Source organism: Carcharhinus amblyrhynchos, chromosome 1 (genome assembly GCF_965287045.1).
Source record: "Carcharhinus amblyrhynchos chromosome 1, sCarAmb.v2.hapA, whole genome shotgun sequence".
Classification (NCBI taxonomy): domain Eukaryota; kingdom Metazoa; phylum Chordata; class Chondrichthyes; order Carcharhiniformes; family Carcharhinidae; genus Carcharhinus; species Carcharhinus amblyrhynchos.
In genome coordinates, this window is record NC_137324.1 from 115,952,566 (window position 1) to 115,968,683 (window position 16,118).

The following is a 16,118-nucleotide window of genomic DNA, read 5'->3' on the forward strand; positions in this document are numbered from 1 at the left end:
ATTTTGTAGATATATTTCCAATATCACTGGCACAATAAAGAACAGTGATTAATTGATTAATTAATTGATTAATTGATTAATTAATGATTGCACTGTGAAGTTACAGTGATTCGGTTAACCAGTCAGTGCTTCAGTCAAAACATTTCATTATTAAACACCATAGTTGGACCACATTTCCATCAATTTTATGACACCAAACATAGAACATATTTTTGCCATCTCACATATTCTTTGTGCGTTTGTTCTCATACCTCCACAAAATGCAAATCCCTTCACCATCACAAATCAACATGGAACTCAAGGCCATGTTTTTATCTGGCTATTACCATGAATAAAAAGTAAAGCAAAACATTACTGCCAATGTTAGGGGACACAATCTTCTCGCTTCGTTACTTTAGAGAGAATGTTAAATCACTTCAGGCCAACCAATTAATGCCTGCATCACAACTACAGTCAGAGAAATGCTATACAAGTGCATTGAAAGTTTGTTTTTTAACATCTGTAACAATAATTTCTAGACTGAGAGGCAGATAAGCAATAATAGGAGAAAGCAATTATTGATTTTATTTGTTTTTAATGACTATCCTGTATCTTGTTCCAATGCATTGGTATACAGACCAGTAAGGAGTCCAAGTTGTTGTGATGACGTGAACATTTACATATCTGGAGCTATGGATAGTGATGATTGAAACTCTTACAATTGTTCCCATTCTGCTGTTGGTATATGTTGGTAGGCTGATGACCAACCAGTTTGGCAATATGTGAACACACCCTCCTCGGTCAAGTTCTGGGGTGGGTCTTAAATACAGAGTTTCTGGCTCAGAGCTCATTGCACCATGAGATCTCTTCGCTGACACTTGAGGTCTTTTTAAAAGCCAGTCAAGCAAACTGTACAGAATATCATGATGTGGACATGGGAGGGGACAGAGTAGGAGGGGGATTTAAATGAAAACCGAATTCTAAATTCATAACACATCAGAGATATACTTATATAAAGGATAACAAATGGGCGGCATGATGGCACAGTGGTAAGCATTGCTGCCTCAAAGAGCCAGGGAACCGAGTTCAATTCCGGCTTTGGGTGACTGTCTGTGCGGAGTTTGCACATTCTCCCATGTCAGTATGGGTTTCTGGTTTCCACCCACAGTTCAAAAGGTGTGTGGGTTAGGTATTTTGGCCATGCTAAATTATCCCTTAGTGTCTCTTAGCAGGTAAAAAGTGGGATTATGAGGATAGGGCCTGGGTGAGATTATTGCTGATGTGGGCTTAATAGGCCAAATGGTCTCCTAAGAACATAAGAACATAAGAAATAGGAGCAGGAGTAGGCCATCTAGCCCTTCGAGTCTGCCCCGCCATTCAATAAGATCATGGCTGATCTGTTGTGGCTCAGTTCCACTTTCCCGCCCTCTCCCCATAACCCTTAATCCCCTCTCTTATCAAGAACCCATCAACCCGCTTCTTAAAAATATTTAGCGAGGCAGCCTCCACCACTTCAACGGGCAGAGAATTCCAGAGATTCACCACCCTTTGAGTGAGGAAGTTCCTCCTCAACTCCGTTCTAAACCGCCTCCCCTTTATCTTGAGGCTGTGCCCCCTAGTCCTACTGTCTTTTTTGAGCGGGAAGAGTCTCTCCACCTCTATCCTATCCATCCCATTCATCATCTTATACGTCTCAATGAGATCTCCCCTCATTCTTCTAAACTCTAACGAGTACAAGCCTAGTTTATTCAGCCTCTCCTCATAGCTCAATCCCCTCAACTCCGGTATCAGCCTAGTAAACCTCCTCTGCACTCCCTCCAGGGCCAAAATATCCTTGCGCAGGTGCGGCGCCCAAAACTGCACACAGTACTCCAGCTGCGGCCTCACCAATGCCCTATACAGCTGCAGCAAGACCTCCCTACTTTTATATTCAATCCCCCTCGCTATGAAGGCCAGCATCCCATTCGCCTTCCTGACCACCTGCTGCACCTGCAAGCTGGGTTTTTGCGACTCATGCACAAGGACCCCGTCTCCTTCTGCACTTGTAGGGATTTCTTAATGATATGGAGAAAGCTGCTGTGAATACAAAGCTGTGAATATTAATTCTTGCAAATATGTTTTCTTATAATTGATGAACAGAAGAAATTCATTCACTAACAGCTTTAAGGATATCAGCCAATCAGTCCTGGTGTTGCCCATAATGAGTCAGAGGATTCACAATTTTATAACACTGATGTTTATGCCATATATGGGTAACATCAGGATAGCTGATTTACAGCAACTGAATAAGTCAAATTCTATTTATATTAAGTGCTCTTCTGGGGATTTTGTTTTTGCGTTGGGAATTAAATCTCATAATTCTATCATAAATAAATACAGAAAGTGCTGGATATATTTAGTAGGTCTAGCTGTACTGTGGGGAGAGAACCTCAGTTAATGTTTCAAACTCATCCTTTCACCACAACCGGAAAAGAATAGAAATGTAACTGGCTTGAAACACCCAAAATAAGGAAACGTGGGAACAAAATTCCACAGTTTGTTCTTTTGTTTTGTGACAGCTGCAAATGTCTTAATGCATTTTCCCTTAGTACATGGAACAGTATAGCGCAGGAACAGGCCCTTTGGCCCACAATGTTGCGTTGAACATGATGCCATATTAAACTAATCCCTTTTATCTGCTGTTGGTCCATATCTCTCTATTCCTTGTATATTCATGTGCTTATTTAAAAACCCCTTAAATACCCAAATGTATTTATGTATTTAATTTCTATCAAATTAGTAAGATGGATAATTGGAGGTAGAAATCTACACCAGCAAATTGCACAGGGATTCTCTCATGTTTGCTATTTTGGAAGGTTTCTGCTGATCATCTGTCAAAATTGCATGCAAGAATAGAAAATGATAGCCAGGTAAATGTCAGCAGTTCTTTGTGCCTGTAGTATATTGTCATGGTGCAACTAAATATTATGGGCTAGATTATATGACCCCTATTCCACCCCATTAGACGTGTTTTCAGTAGGGGAGATGGAAAATATGTTACATGAGTAGCCCAATGCCGTCCTGCCAACTCCTGACCTGGCTTCCATAATATAGAGGTTGGGTAAGCCATCCACTGGCCAACGCACACGTAACCCAAATAAGACTTTGAGATGGCCAATTATTGCCCACTTACAGCACTCTGTCTGTTTCCACTGTCATAATGTACTGAGCAGTGAAAGATGGGTGAGAGTGGGAAGGCTATTCTTTCAACCAAGTTGGTAAAAAGGTGGCAAGGAAGGTGGGCACACATTGTTTGGGGGATGGGGGGTTGGGGGGAGGATCCTGTGTGCACTGGGAGCATCTCCCTTGCTAACATCATACTCCCCACTTTGTAGCTCCTTGCCTGGCCTCTGAAGTATACCTCCTCCAACTAGCTCACCTTCCTCCTGTTCTGTGAACTTCGTGTGGGGCAGGCATACTGGTAAAATTCCAGCAAAAGTTTCCAGTCTTGGGACAGAGCATAGCAGGAGACTGTCAAAGTAATAGTGTCACCAAGAAATCCAATAGGGAATTCAGATTTCAGAAAAAAACCTCTTTAGTTGGAGAATGATGAGAATGTGGGACTTTCTACTGCAGGGAGAGGTCAAAGTGAATATCATTGATGCCTTTCAGGGGAGGTTAGACAAAGGGTCTTAATGACATTACTGTTACTAGAGAGGTGGTGCGCGACAGACTGGAGGGGCTGATTGTGGACAAGTCCCCAGGACCGGATGGAATGCATCCGAGGGTTCTGAAAGAAATGGCGGAGGTGATAGTGGATGCCTTGGTGGTTATTTTCCAGACGTCGCTGGATTCCGGGGAAGTGCCGGAGGATTGGAAAACGGCTAATGTTACGCCGTTGTTTAAGAAGGGTGCCAGGCAAAAGGCGGGGAATTACAGGCCGGTTAGTTTAACGTCTGTGGTAGGTAAAATGTTAGAATCCGTCATTAAGGAGGAAATTGCGAGGCATCTTGAAGGGAATTGCTTGATAGGGCAGACGCAACACGGTTTCATTAAAGGGAAGTCGTGTCTGACAAATTTACTGGAGTTCTATGAGGATGTGTCTAGGGCGGTGGATAGAGGAGAGCCGGTGGATGTGGTCTTTCTGGATTTTCAGAAGGCGTTTGATAAGGTACCTCACAAGAGGTTACTGCAGAAGGTCAGAGGACATGGAGTTGGGGGTAGGGTGTTAGCGTGGATAGAGGATTGGTTGTCAAATAGGAGGCAGAGAGTGGGGGTCAATGGGTGCTATTCGGATTGGCGGTTGGTGACTAGTGGGGTGCCCCAGGGGTCGGTGCTGGGGCCTCAGCTATTTACCATTTATATAGATGATCTGGAGGAGGGAACCGAGTGTAGGGTGTCGAAATTTGCTGATGACACCAAGATTGGGGGAAAGGCAAATTGTGCGGAGGGTGTGGAGAGTCTGCAGAAGGATCTAGATAGGCTGGGCGAATGGGCCAGGAAATGGCAAATGGAATTTAATGTTGGCAAGTGTGAGGTGGTCCACTTTGGTAGGAAGAATGGTAGGAAGGACTATTACTTACGGGGCGAAAAACTGCAGCAGGCGACGGTGCAGAGGGACCTCGGGGTCCTTGTGCATGAGTCGCAAAAACCCAGCCTGCAGGTGCAGCAGGTGGTCAGGAAGGCGAATGGGATGCTGGCCTTCATAGCGAGGGGGATTGAATATAAAAGTAGGGAGGTCTTGCTGCAGCTGTATAGGGCATTGGTGAGGCCGCAGCTGGAGTACTGTGTGCAGTTTTGGGCGCCGCACCTGCGCAAGGATATTTTGGCCTTTGAGGGAGTGCAGAGGAGGTTTACTAGGCTGATACCGGAGTTGAGGGGGTTGAGCTATGAGGAGAGGCTGAATAAACTAGGCTTGTACTCGTTAGAGTTTAGAAGAATGAGGGGAGATCTCATTGAGACGTATAAGATGATGAATGGGATGGATAGGATAGAGGTGGAAAGACTCTTCCCGCTCAAAAAAGACAGTAGGACTAGGGGGCACAGCCTCAAGATAAAGGGGGGGCGGTTCAGAACGGAGTTGAGGAGGAACTTCTTCACTCAAAGGGTGGTGAATCTCTGGAATTCTCTGCCCGTTGAAGTGGTGGAGGCTGCCTCGCTAAATATTTTTAAGAAGCGGGTTGATGGGTTTTTGATAAGAGAGGGGATTAAGGGTTATGGGGAGAGGGCGGGAAAGTGGAACTGAGCCACGACAGATCAGCCATGATCTTATTGAATGGCGGGGCAGGCTCGAAGGGCCAGATGGCCTACTCCTGCTCCTATTTCTTATGTTCTTATGTTCTTCCACAAATGAACAGGAAATAGAGGGCAGAAAAGTTAATTATAATCCTAGGCTTTAGAAAGAGGCTGGAGCCTCAAGGAAAAACTTTAATAAATGTTTGAAAATATGCAGGGCTGAGAAGGACACCTTCTGCCCACCCCCAGCAGAAATGATGAATGGGAAGAATTAACCTGGCCACATGTCTATGTTACTGAAACTAATTTTAACTTGCTGTACCTGCCATGTGATCTCAAAATGGAGTCAGTAACATTGCTGCTCTTGGACAATATGGTAGTGTCAGTTTGAATTTGGCCTACTCTAAGAGTGTTGAAGTGTCTCTCTGTTTCAGGTTGTCAGTCTTTTTAAGTACACAGCTCAGTCTTTATCAGTGAACCCAGTGGCTATGTTCATGTTCACAGTCCCAAGCAATTCCACAGACCATAAAGCAAGGCTGTGTCTCCACATTCTACAAACATAATCTGAGCCTTTGCCATCTTGAATTCCCATTTAAACACCACACTAAATGTAAGTTTCTCCTTTAAATGTAAATTTTGTTTCACTGGATCGAAAAACACTGACGGCATGACATTTTTAATCAAGTCCAAAATTTTAACTGCCATGACTTAGTTCTTTAGTTTACCACACACAATTCTCTAAAAAAGCTCTCTTTGTGTAATGCACTATGATGTAAGTTGGTTTGAATAATCACCTAAAAAGTAAATCCTTTTATCAATCTTCATCTTTTAAGGACATGCTCCATTAAAGTGGCTTCAGTGAAACATTTTTATGATTAGTGCTGAAGGTTTTTTTTAATGGGTTGTATTATGTCTATGAATTCATGGGAGCTCTAAAAAATGCATCAATGTCACCAAACATTAATGCAAAACACTATAAAATCCACCAGCGACTTCAGATTTTGAACAACAAATACAACCTATGAGAAACAAAAAGGCCTCTCTATGAATTATAAAGATCACTTAAGTGATAGCTTGTTTGGTTTGGCATGGTGAGTGTGACACAAGAGCCTGGCATAAGGCTTTCAGGTTTGTAATCACCAACACACTCACAAGCTGAACATCCTGAGGATGCGTAGTGCTCTTGAACATCAGAGAGATAAATGCCAGGAGCACTGCAATGCCTTAACCTTAGCTCAGAACCCTTGCATTACTGTAGAGAACACCGAAGACTGTTATGTTTCATGTGATTGTACCGCTGGAAGTGGTAAAGAGACATTGGGGTGGGATTTTCCAGCCACGCTCGCCCCAGGACCAGAAAATCCTGCCTGGGGTCAACAGACCTTTACATGATCCATGTCCTGCCTACTACATTTCCCACGGTGGGTGGGATGGGAAAATTCCACCCATGATCTTATTTCTCTGCCTTGAGCTTCCCCCATTTATGCTGCTTAATGTTAATCTCCCTCAGCCACAACTGGCTTCCCACTGCATTGCCTCCTCCAGGCCCCCTTGTAGTTCCTATGCTGTCTGTTAAAAGTCAAAAACTGGTCCTTTCCAGCTGATAAATAGCTTGTTTACCTGATTAATTATTCATCTGGCAAATTGGGTCGGATTGTCAGGTTCCATTTGCTGACTTCATTTTCCAAAACACTGTTGGGAATTCATCATTCCACTCTGTGGCACAAAAATTACTCAGCTTCATTCACATCCCATCTGGGCTGTTGAGGTGGAGTGTGATAAACATTGACAGGAGAAGAAGAACTACCTGAATAGTTGGCTCTAGACTTGGTGATACCTTGTAGAGAAGTGCAGATTCAGAACAGTAAAGATGCCCAGTGGGCATTGCCCAGGTGCCAGGCTAACAGTGCCAAGGTGACTGTCAGGCTGGCACTGCCCAAGAGCATCTCCCTTGCCCTCGGCCTCTCCAAGGGGCCTCAATGGCCTCCGGTTCCACCACAAGGCCAACACGACTGCCCCCCATTCATGGGGTGGACTAAACTGTCTGTGCTGTTATATGCTGTCTGAGGCCAGAACTCTTCATTCACCGGATGAAGAGGGAAACCTCGAAAGCTTGTGAGTTTACTATCAAATAAATCAGCTGGACTTAAACCTGGTGTTGTCAGACCTCTTACCCCATTCATGGGGAGCAGGTGCTTTCCTTGCCAGAGACGGACCTCTCCCGGTGAGGCCATAAAGGCAAGCGAGCCTGGACGATTCAGCACTGGGCTGGCTAAATGGATGTAAAGGAAGATTTAAATGAATTTAAATAACTTATTCAGCCTCTCGCCCACTCTCCCCATAAAATCACGAGAGCCAAAAAATTGTGACTTTACCTGCTCACTCCACCCATTGATGAAGTTTAATGTGGTAGTTTTAGGAATTCAATAACCAGGTAGACAGGTTATGTCCCTTGTCAGCAGGAGAAAGAGTCACACATGGCACGTTATCTGAAGGACATCTTGAACCAACTTGAAAGGATATTGGAAGCAGAAGGAGAGAATCCAATCATTGTGACCTGTGCTCAGACTAGCAACATGGAGAAGCATCAGCAAAAGATTTTGCTTGGAGCACATCGGAAAACAGGAACTAAATGAAAGAATTTGGACCTCAAGGGTTATAAACTCTAGATTAGAACCTCAGCCACATGGAATTTGGCAGATAAGTGCAATAAACAGATTAAGGAGATTAAAGGTGTGGTGTAGTTCCATTTTATGGGAGATTGGCAGCAGTACTGGGGCAGGAAGGAACTGAACCATTAGGATAGGCTGCACCTGAACCAGGCTGAGGTCAGCGTCTTAGCAGAAAAGATAAACCGGAAAACCAGAAGAGCTTTAAACTAAAAAATCTCAGAAGGCAAGATGTTACGTTTCAAGCTCTGCAGACAAATGGAAAACAAAAAGATGTAAAGTAATTAAACTGGGGGAGAGAAATGAAAACCATATGAGTAAAGCATTAAGGCATAAGAGGAAGTTAAAGTGTGTGGATTGAAATGCGCTCTTTATACAAATGCATGGAGTATGAGGAACACATTGAATGAATTACGGGCACAAATTCAACTTGGAGGGCATGACATGGTAGTTATTACTGGGATATGGCTATCAGATGGTCAGGAATAGGAAGTAAATCTATCTAGTTATAAGTTCTATAGGTGAGAGAGGAAAATGGTAGAAGGGAAGGAATAGTCTAGTGATTAAGGATGAAATCACTAGAATCTTTAAAAAGGATATAATGAGAGGTCATTTGGCAGTGGGAACCTGGGTACAATTAAGAGATAGAGAAGGATTTAAGACGATAATGGGAATTGTGTCCCCGGTAGCAGCTTTCAAGTGGTAGATTGTACAGATGCTGAGAATACACAATCATGCAGCAAAGACAGGGTGTTTTAATGGAGAATTTTCTCTTTCATATAGATTGGGATAAGCAAACTAGCAGGTGTCAGAAAGATATTGAATTCCATGAGGATGTTCAAGATAATTTTCTGCAATAATACATCTGAGAACCATCAAGAAGGTGTATCATATTATATTTAGTAATGAGCCATGTTTAGTTACTGGCCTAACATTTATTAGTGAGCATTTATCTCACAGAGCTCATAATGTGACTGACTTCAATGTAGAGTAAAGGAGAAATGCGTAATTAAGGCTGATTTAAATGCAGAGTCTATTCATAGTAAAATTTGTACATTTGTTTATGACTAAAGTGAAAGATTAGTGGGAGATGTTCAAGAATATGATATGGAACCAATTTATATCCCTAAGGAGCGAGAGTTCTATCTGCCAAAATAAAAGCTATAGATGATTAAAGAGCTGAAACGACATAAAACAGCATGGTGACACAATGGTTAGCATTGCTGCCTCACAGTTCCAGGGATCCGGGTTCAATTCCAATCTTGGGTGACTGTCAGTGTGGAGTTTGCACATTCTCCCCATGCTTGCATGAATTTCTTTTGGATGGTCAGGTTTCCTCCCACACTCTAAAGACTTGCAAGTTAGATACATTAGCCATACTAAATGCCTCTAAATGTCCCAATATATACAGGTCGGGGGATTAGTAGGGTAAATAAGCAGGGTTACAGGACAAAGGTTGGGGGGGGGGGGTCCTGGTTAAGATGCTCTGATGGAAAGTTGCTGCAGATTCTACAGGCCAAATGGCTTCCTTCAGCACTCTAAAAATTTTATGATTCTAAAATTAAAAGGCTTTATTAAAAGAGGAATGAAAATAACGCAAATGTCCAGCCTCAAATCTAATGAAGTTCCCTCAAGATCTGTTCCTTTAAACTGGAAAACTGTACATATCACTCAGTTGTTTAAGAAAAATGAAAGAGGGGAACCAGAGAATTATAGCACAGTTAGCCTAATATTTGCTGCCAGGAATTATTAACATCTAATTTAAGGATCGAGTGATTGAACCCTATAATCACCTGATCAAAGGGAGCCAGCATGAGTTTTTAAAACAGGTGGATTATGCTTAACAAACCTGAGTGAATTTTTTTTCGAGGTGATTAAAGTTGGATTGAGGAGCATGAGTGACAATTGTGGCTGAAAATCAAGTGAAATTTTGGGATAAACAAACTGCAAAAATCACTGGCAGTTTCAAAATTACTCAACACCAGTACAATGTAAAACAAAAACACATGCAATATATGGTCAGGCTAAGTAGGGCATTTGGTAAATAAAATTTTGCAGTGCAGCTGGAAAAAGTTTAACTGTAATATTATGCCCATTTTTATAAGTCTGTGGAAAGTTGATGAGGCCATGGGTTTGGCAATAACTATAACGGAACTTACATATCAGTATGCAAAACAGGACTGATACCCTAATCCCTATGCAAGGAAGAATGCTAATTTGCCAAAGGTAATAAGAACCCAGAAGGAATCTCATCATCCCATCCTTCAATTTCATGCCCCAAACTCCCTCAAAGCATAAAATTCTGACCTTAGTGTCAAACAACAGGAAATATAACCATACAATATAATTGATCTTAATGCACCTTGTGATCTTAAGCTACCATACTTCTGCCACACCTAACTGATGGTCCAGTATTTAAAATTTACTCTTAGATTTGGCCCATAAGCAATGACCCTGAATAACCTGTGTTGCCTTCAATTAAAAACTCAGGTTGTCAAGAACTTTGTCATAGAGGTACTCAAGTTTGTCTTAGATGATTACAGCCTTACTCACCTTCACATAATGTTGGGGCTATACAATTGAGGGAGAATATTTAAGGACTAATGTTATGCTTTCAGCAAAAGTATCTCAAGCTCATCTACAACCTCGTCCCTCCAATTCATCCCCTGATCTCAGTCTTCTGATGAGTGGGTTAGGTTAAAATTACATTAATTCTAAGCATAAAAATGTTACACTTCATGTAAAGATCAGCTTATGTGGGTGATATTGTGTGCACTGGTACTCCTGGTTCTGCAAAAGAAAATAATCCTGTTTTTCCAATTTATTAATTCTCTTCATAATTTTAAAAACATGATAAAATATGCCACATGGAGTTGAATTATTGTTTCCCTGTGGACGTGCAAATCAGATTAAAAAACACTTATTTTGTGGAGAAACAATTTTCCTTTGCCTTCTTGACCCACATCATTTTCATCCAATCTTTTGGTCAGTCTGGAAGGCCTTGGGTTCAAAATGCACATGCACCTTTTCCAAGGTCAGGGTCCCCATTGTAAGGGCCAGAGGCAATTGGATTTTCTCCTGCACACTATTTTTGTGTGTTGAAAGCCATAAAAAAAATGCACCCCCTTGGAGATTTGTGACCACTGGGGAAAGCTTGCTGAGGAGTCTGGAACATTTTGAAAGGTTAAATGTAAAGTGTTTTGACACCTTCAAATGTCACTATTAGATACTGTATTGTAATGTAGATGTGTTTTAATGCAGTAATTCATCATAAGGATCTGTCCTGCATGGTAAGTTGACTCTTACTTTCACACACATTTTAGTAGTTTTTTCCCATTGAATAAAGTGCCATAATGCATTAAAGTAGAAAATAAAATACCTCTGTTGTCATGTTTTGTGCTTTGCTTTATAGTAATTGACAACACTGGCTGGTAGCACCTGTACCTTTCCTTTGATTGACTGGTATTTAGCTTTGGAATTGAAATCAGACACTTTTTTTCTTTCAATTTCAGACAAAATTGCTGGAAATCTTTGTTTTTTTAATTTAAATTCATTCATTGAGTGTGGGCATCAATGGCTAGATCAGCATCTATTGCCCAAGCCTAAAATATTGGTGAGCGGCTTTCTTGAACAGCTGCCGCCCATATGGTGTAGTTACACCCATAGTGCTGGTAGAGAGGAAGTTCCAGGATTATCACCCAGGGACAGTGAAGGCATTGTGATATATTTCCAAGTCAGGATGGTGAGTGGCCTGAAGGGAACTCCTAGGTGATGGTATTCCCATGTGTCTGCTGCTCTTCTCCTTCTGGTGGTAATGGTTGTGGGTTTAGTATATGCTGTTTATGGAACCTTGGTGACTTCTTGCAATGCATCTTGTATATGATACACAACACTGCCACCGTGTGTTGGTGATGAGAGAGTGAATATTTATGGATGGGGTGCCAATCTAGAAATCACAGAAACCCTACAGTGCAGAAAGAGGCCATTTGGCCCATCAAGTCTGCACCGATCACAATTCCACCCAGACCCTACCCTCTATCCTTACACATTTACCCACTAATTCCTCTAACCTATACTTCTCAGGACACTAAGGGGCAATTTTTGGCATGGCCAATCAGCCTAACCCGCACATCTTTGGACTATGGGAGGAAACCGAAGCACCTGAAGGAAACCCACGCTGACATGAGGAGAATGTGCAAACTCCACACAGACAGTGATCCAAACCAGGAATTGAACCCTGGTCCCTGGCGCTGTGAAGCAGCAGTGCTAACCACTGTGCTACTGTGCCGCCTAGTGGGCTGCTTTGTCCTGGATGGTATTGAGCTTTTTGAGTGTTGTTGGTGCTGCACTCCTCCAGGCAAGTGGAAAGTATCCCATCCCACTGCTGCCTTGTGCCTCATGGATGGTGGACAGGCTTTATAGATGATGAAGCTGAAGTAATTATGAATGCTTGACTGCTATGAAACAAGTGGTCTACTGATCCAAGGAAAATTTAAACTTTTAAGAGGCGGTAATAATAATAATATCATCGATGTGATTTATTGTTTGTTTACCAACCCAATAGGTACTTACAGGAATACAATTTTTTTCCCACTGGAATAGTTTTCCAGTACAATGATAAAATTTTTCATTATTTTTAATTAAACCCTGAATTCAGGGTCTTATTGCTTTGTTAAAAAAAACATTTTTTCCAATGATTTTAAAATGCTTCCTACTGCAATTAAACTGTTCCTGAAGCCTGCACATAATGCATATTGGATAAGCACATGAAGGGTAGATGGGGATATGGAATTAGCATGACATATCTGATGGGCATTGGTGGCATGGGGTTAAGAAAGCTTAGAGAGACATAGGTAACCTGAGGGACATAGGTGATATGGGATGACATGGGGACAAGGGAGCAAGAGGTGAGCTTTTGAGACCTTAAAATTATGTGGGGAGGTGGTCTGCTGTGTTGGAAAACTGAGATGAGCTTCCTGGCTAGACCACCATGCACCTATACTCCTCATAAACACCACAGTGGCCCACAAAATGCTCTGCTAGCCCAACCCCTGTGTGAAAAGACAAAATTCCCAGGCAAAGTCAGACATGAGTCAGCATTTTAAAAGATACAGATGTGCGCAGATCAGGTTTCCTGAGCTGACAGGACTCCATGCCACTACGCCCCATCAAATATGCCATGCCAATTCTATCTCCCCCATCTCTCCTTCATGTACAGGAAAAATAGATGGCTCTAATATTTTTTCCTATGAACATAGTTTGGTTACTTTAAAAAAGTTGCACTTCAATCTACTTATCTTTCTATCAACTTAAATTCCTTTTATGTAAACTATTCTTGGTGGTGACTGGCTTGGTCTGGCTTGACTGGGGCTGACAGTAAAAATGAGACAAACCAATGTCAGTTGCATGAATTTGTATTTACTTATCTAGACTGCTTCAGATTCCACGTAATATTAGACACAATAATACCGTTATCCCACAACATCCAAAAATGCCATCAATGGAAAGACATCTCATTTTAGCAGGTTAGCAGATTTATTTATCAGTTTCTAAAACACACATTTATTATTAGAGGACAGATCTTTCAGTCATTTCATCTGGGTTTGCAGATGCTCACACAGTGACATTAATTTCTGCTTCTTCTTATAACCTCAGAATGCTATTGATGTTGCCAAATTGTTGGTCGTCCCCCACTTTTTGAATCATCCCTCCGTGTTGTTTACCATCTGATTGACATCATGTTTAAAAATAAGTAACCGGTGGCGCAAATAGCGATCAAAAGCAGAAACAGAAAGTTGATTGATTTCTGGCAATGCAATGTGTGTGCGGTTTGGTAATGGAAGGCCTGCTTTCCTATGGTTTTCTGTTGACAATGACGGGGTTATAAGAGTTAGAGAAACATCTTCAAAAAGTATCTGGTAGTACTCTTTTGTGTTAAAAAGAGAACTGTGTGTCATATGCCAGTTCCTTCAACAACAAAATTACAAACAGTCTTGTTTCTGGTAAGAAAATGTCAAAGACCAATTAACATATGGCAAATACTGTAGACCTGCTTTGCCAGAGTTGTGTATGCACTTAAATTTGATACAATTCCAAAGAGTATGAATTGTTAATATTAACGTAATTGATATATTTGGTTTTCTTAATAATTAAATTGAATAATAATATTGATACAAGCTTTGACATTTGCTATGAACGATTAAATAATTAATTTTGATTATAATTATTACAAAAGTAGAATAATTGTTTTCCTCTTGGGGTAATAGAAAATCACATAACAGCCTTTATAAAGTAAAAGGAAACAGCCCCCTACCGTATTTACAATAGTATAATAGCCTTTCTGTTTTCAAAAAAAATTTATCGATTTGATGTATCATAAGCAAAACCCTAAAAGGCAACTGTTACTAAATAAAATGACGAAGAGGGCATCATTTCAAAAGGATGTGTAATGTGCTATTTTAATTTTTGACGCTAAATTGCCAGAAAAACGGTGCTTTTTGCATGTTGCCACTTAGGACTTATGTAAAATTAACGAAGCATAACTGTGGCTGCTGTAAGTTAATCTCTCTTCTGACAGATTGTGCCGATACCAGAACATTGTCACCATTCATTTTATATCAGGGACCATTTATCTAAAACTCATACAATAATCTGAATCGGACATGTGCTGTTCTGACTGCAATGTCCTCGTTACCAACTGGTATGTCATTGCGTACTCCTATAGTGAATTTGATCATGTATACATGAGGACATGAAGAAGAAGAATGGTTCCTTAATATTCTGTAACCAGTCACACTCCAAAAGCCATGTTACACTAACCTGCCACCCTGCCAGCGGCACATGACACAATGTGGAAATAGTAAGTGTTCCTCTAAAATATCATTGCTATGATTCTGCAGCAATACTTCTCATGGCCAGCGCCCACACACAACCAGTAATGAAGATTTCTTCAGTCTCATCACCACTCTAAGCATTGAAAAGTTGTAATTTGATCGTACCCCGCACCAAGTTACTCATCACATCCCACAGCAGAGCTGTGAATGAATTTACTTCAATCAATCCCCTGCAAACTGCAGTCAATTAACATTTTAAAAGCACACAGATACTCTCATCCCTGATCTGGAGATGCGCCATCGAGTTGAACACTATTCATCACAAATCCAGATTTAACCCTTCTTACCTGGTAGCCTTCCGAACAAAGTACGAATGTGCAAATTCTAAATTATCATCCAGCCAAGCCTCCATCCGTTCACAGTCGCTGGGCTCGTAGGTCGCCATGGTCCCGGTTCGCTGGCACCTTCCTTGCATTCAGCTCCGATATCTCCCGTCTGCCTCTCTCCCGGGCTGTCACTCTCACTCTCCCCGAGCTGTCACTCTCTCTCCCCTGGGCTATCACCCTCTCTCCCCTGGGCTGTCACTCTCTCTCTCCCCTGGGCTGTCACTCTCTCTCTCCCCTGGACTGTCACACTCTCTCTCCCCTGGGCTGTCACTCTCTCCCCCCTGGGCTATCACTCTGTCTCCCCTGGACTGTCACTCTCTCTCCCCTGGGCTGTCACTCTCTCTCTCCCCTGGGCTGTCACTCTCTCTCTCCCCTGGGCTGTCACTCTCTCTCTCTCCCCTGGGCTGTCACTCTCTCTCTCTCCCCTGGGCTGTCACTCGCTCTCTCCCCTGGGCTGTCACTCTCTGTCTCTCCCCTGGGCTGTTACTCTCTCTCTCTCCCCTGGGCTGTCACTCTCTTTCTCCCCTGGGCTGTCAGTCACCCTGTCCCCCAGGGCTGTCACACTCTATACCCAATATGTCACTCTCCATCCTCAAGATGTCACTCTCCCTTCTCCCTGTGACGACTCCCCCTCCCCTTTCTCCCACAGGTTGTCACTCTCTTCCGGGCTGTCACACTGTATTCCCCAGGCTGTCACTCTCTCTCCTGGGCTGTCACTCTCTCTCTCTCCCTAGGCTGTCACTCTCTCTTTCTCCGGTTGTCATTCTCTCCCCTGGGATGTCACGCTCTCCGCCCCCCCACCCCCCAACCACCCCCCAAGCTATCACTTTCTCTCCCCTGGGGTGTCAGGCGTCACCCTCTGTCTCCCCCAGGCTGTCTCTCTCTCTCTGTCTGCCCGCCCCCCCCCCCACCCCCGAGCTGACAGTCCCTCTCCTCCGGGCTGTCACTTTCTCTCCTTCTCTCCCCCAGGCTGTTACACTCCCTCCCCCTGGGTTGTCACTCTCTCTCTCTCCCCTGAGCTGTCACTCCCTCTCCAC

General features: G+C 42.6%; 1 protein-coding gene across 2 annotated transcripts in view; it reads right to left on the bottom strand.

Moving 5' to 3' along the window:
- pde5ab (phosphodiesterase 5A, cGMP-specific, b) overlaps positions 1-15,851 on the bottom strand; it is a 108,019-nt gene extending 92,168 nt beyond the window's left edge. For both annotated transcript variants that reach the window (XM_080191359.1, XM_080191350.1), the window contains exon 1: positions 15,043-15,851. In XM_080191359.1, coding sequence (XP_080047485.1) covers positions 15,043-15,170 — 128 coding nt within the window. In that variant the 5' untranslated portion in view covers positions 15,171-15,851. The remainder of the gene's footprint in view (positions 1-15,042) is intronic.
- Positions 15,852-16,118: the final 267 nt, after the last annotated feature.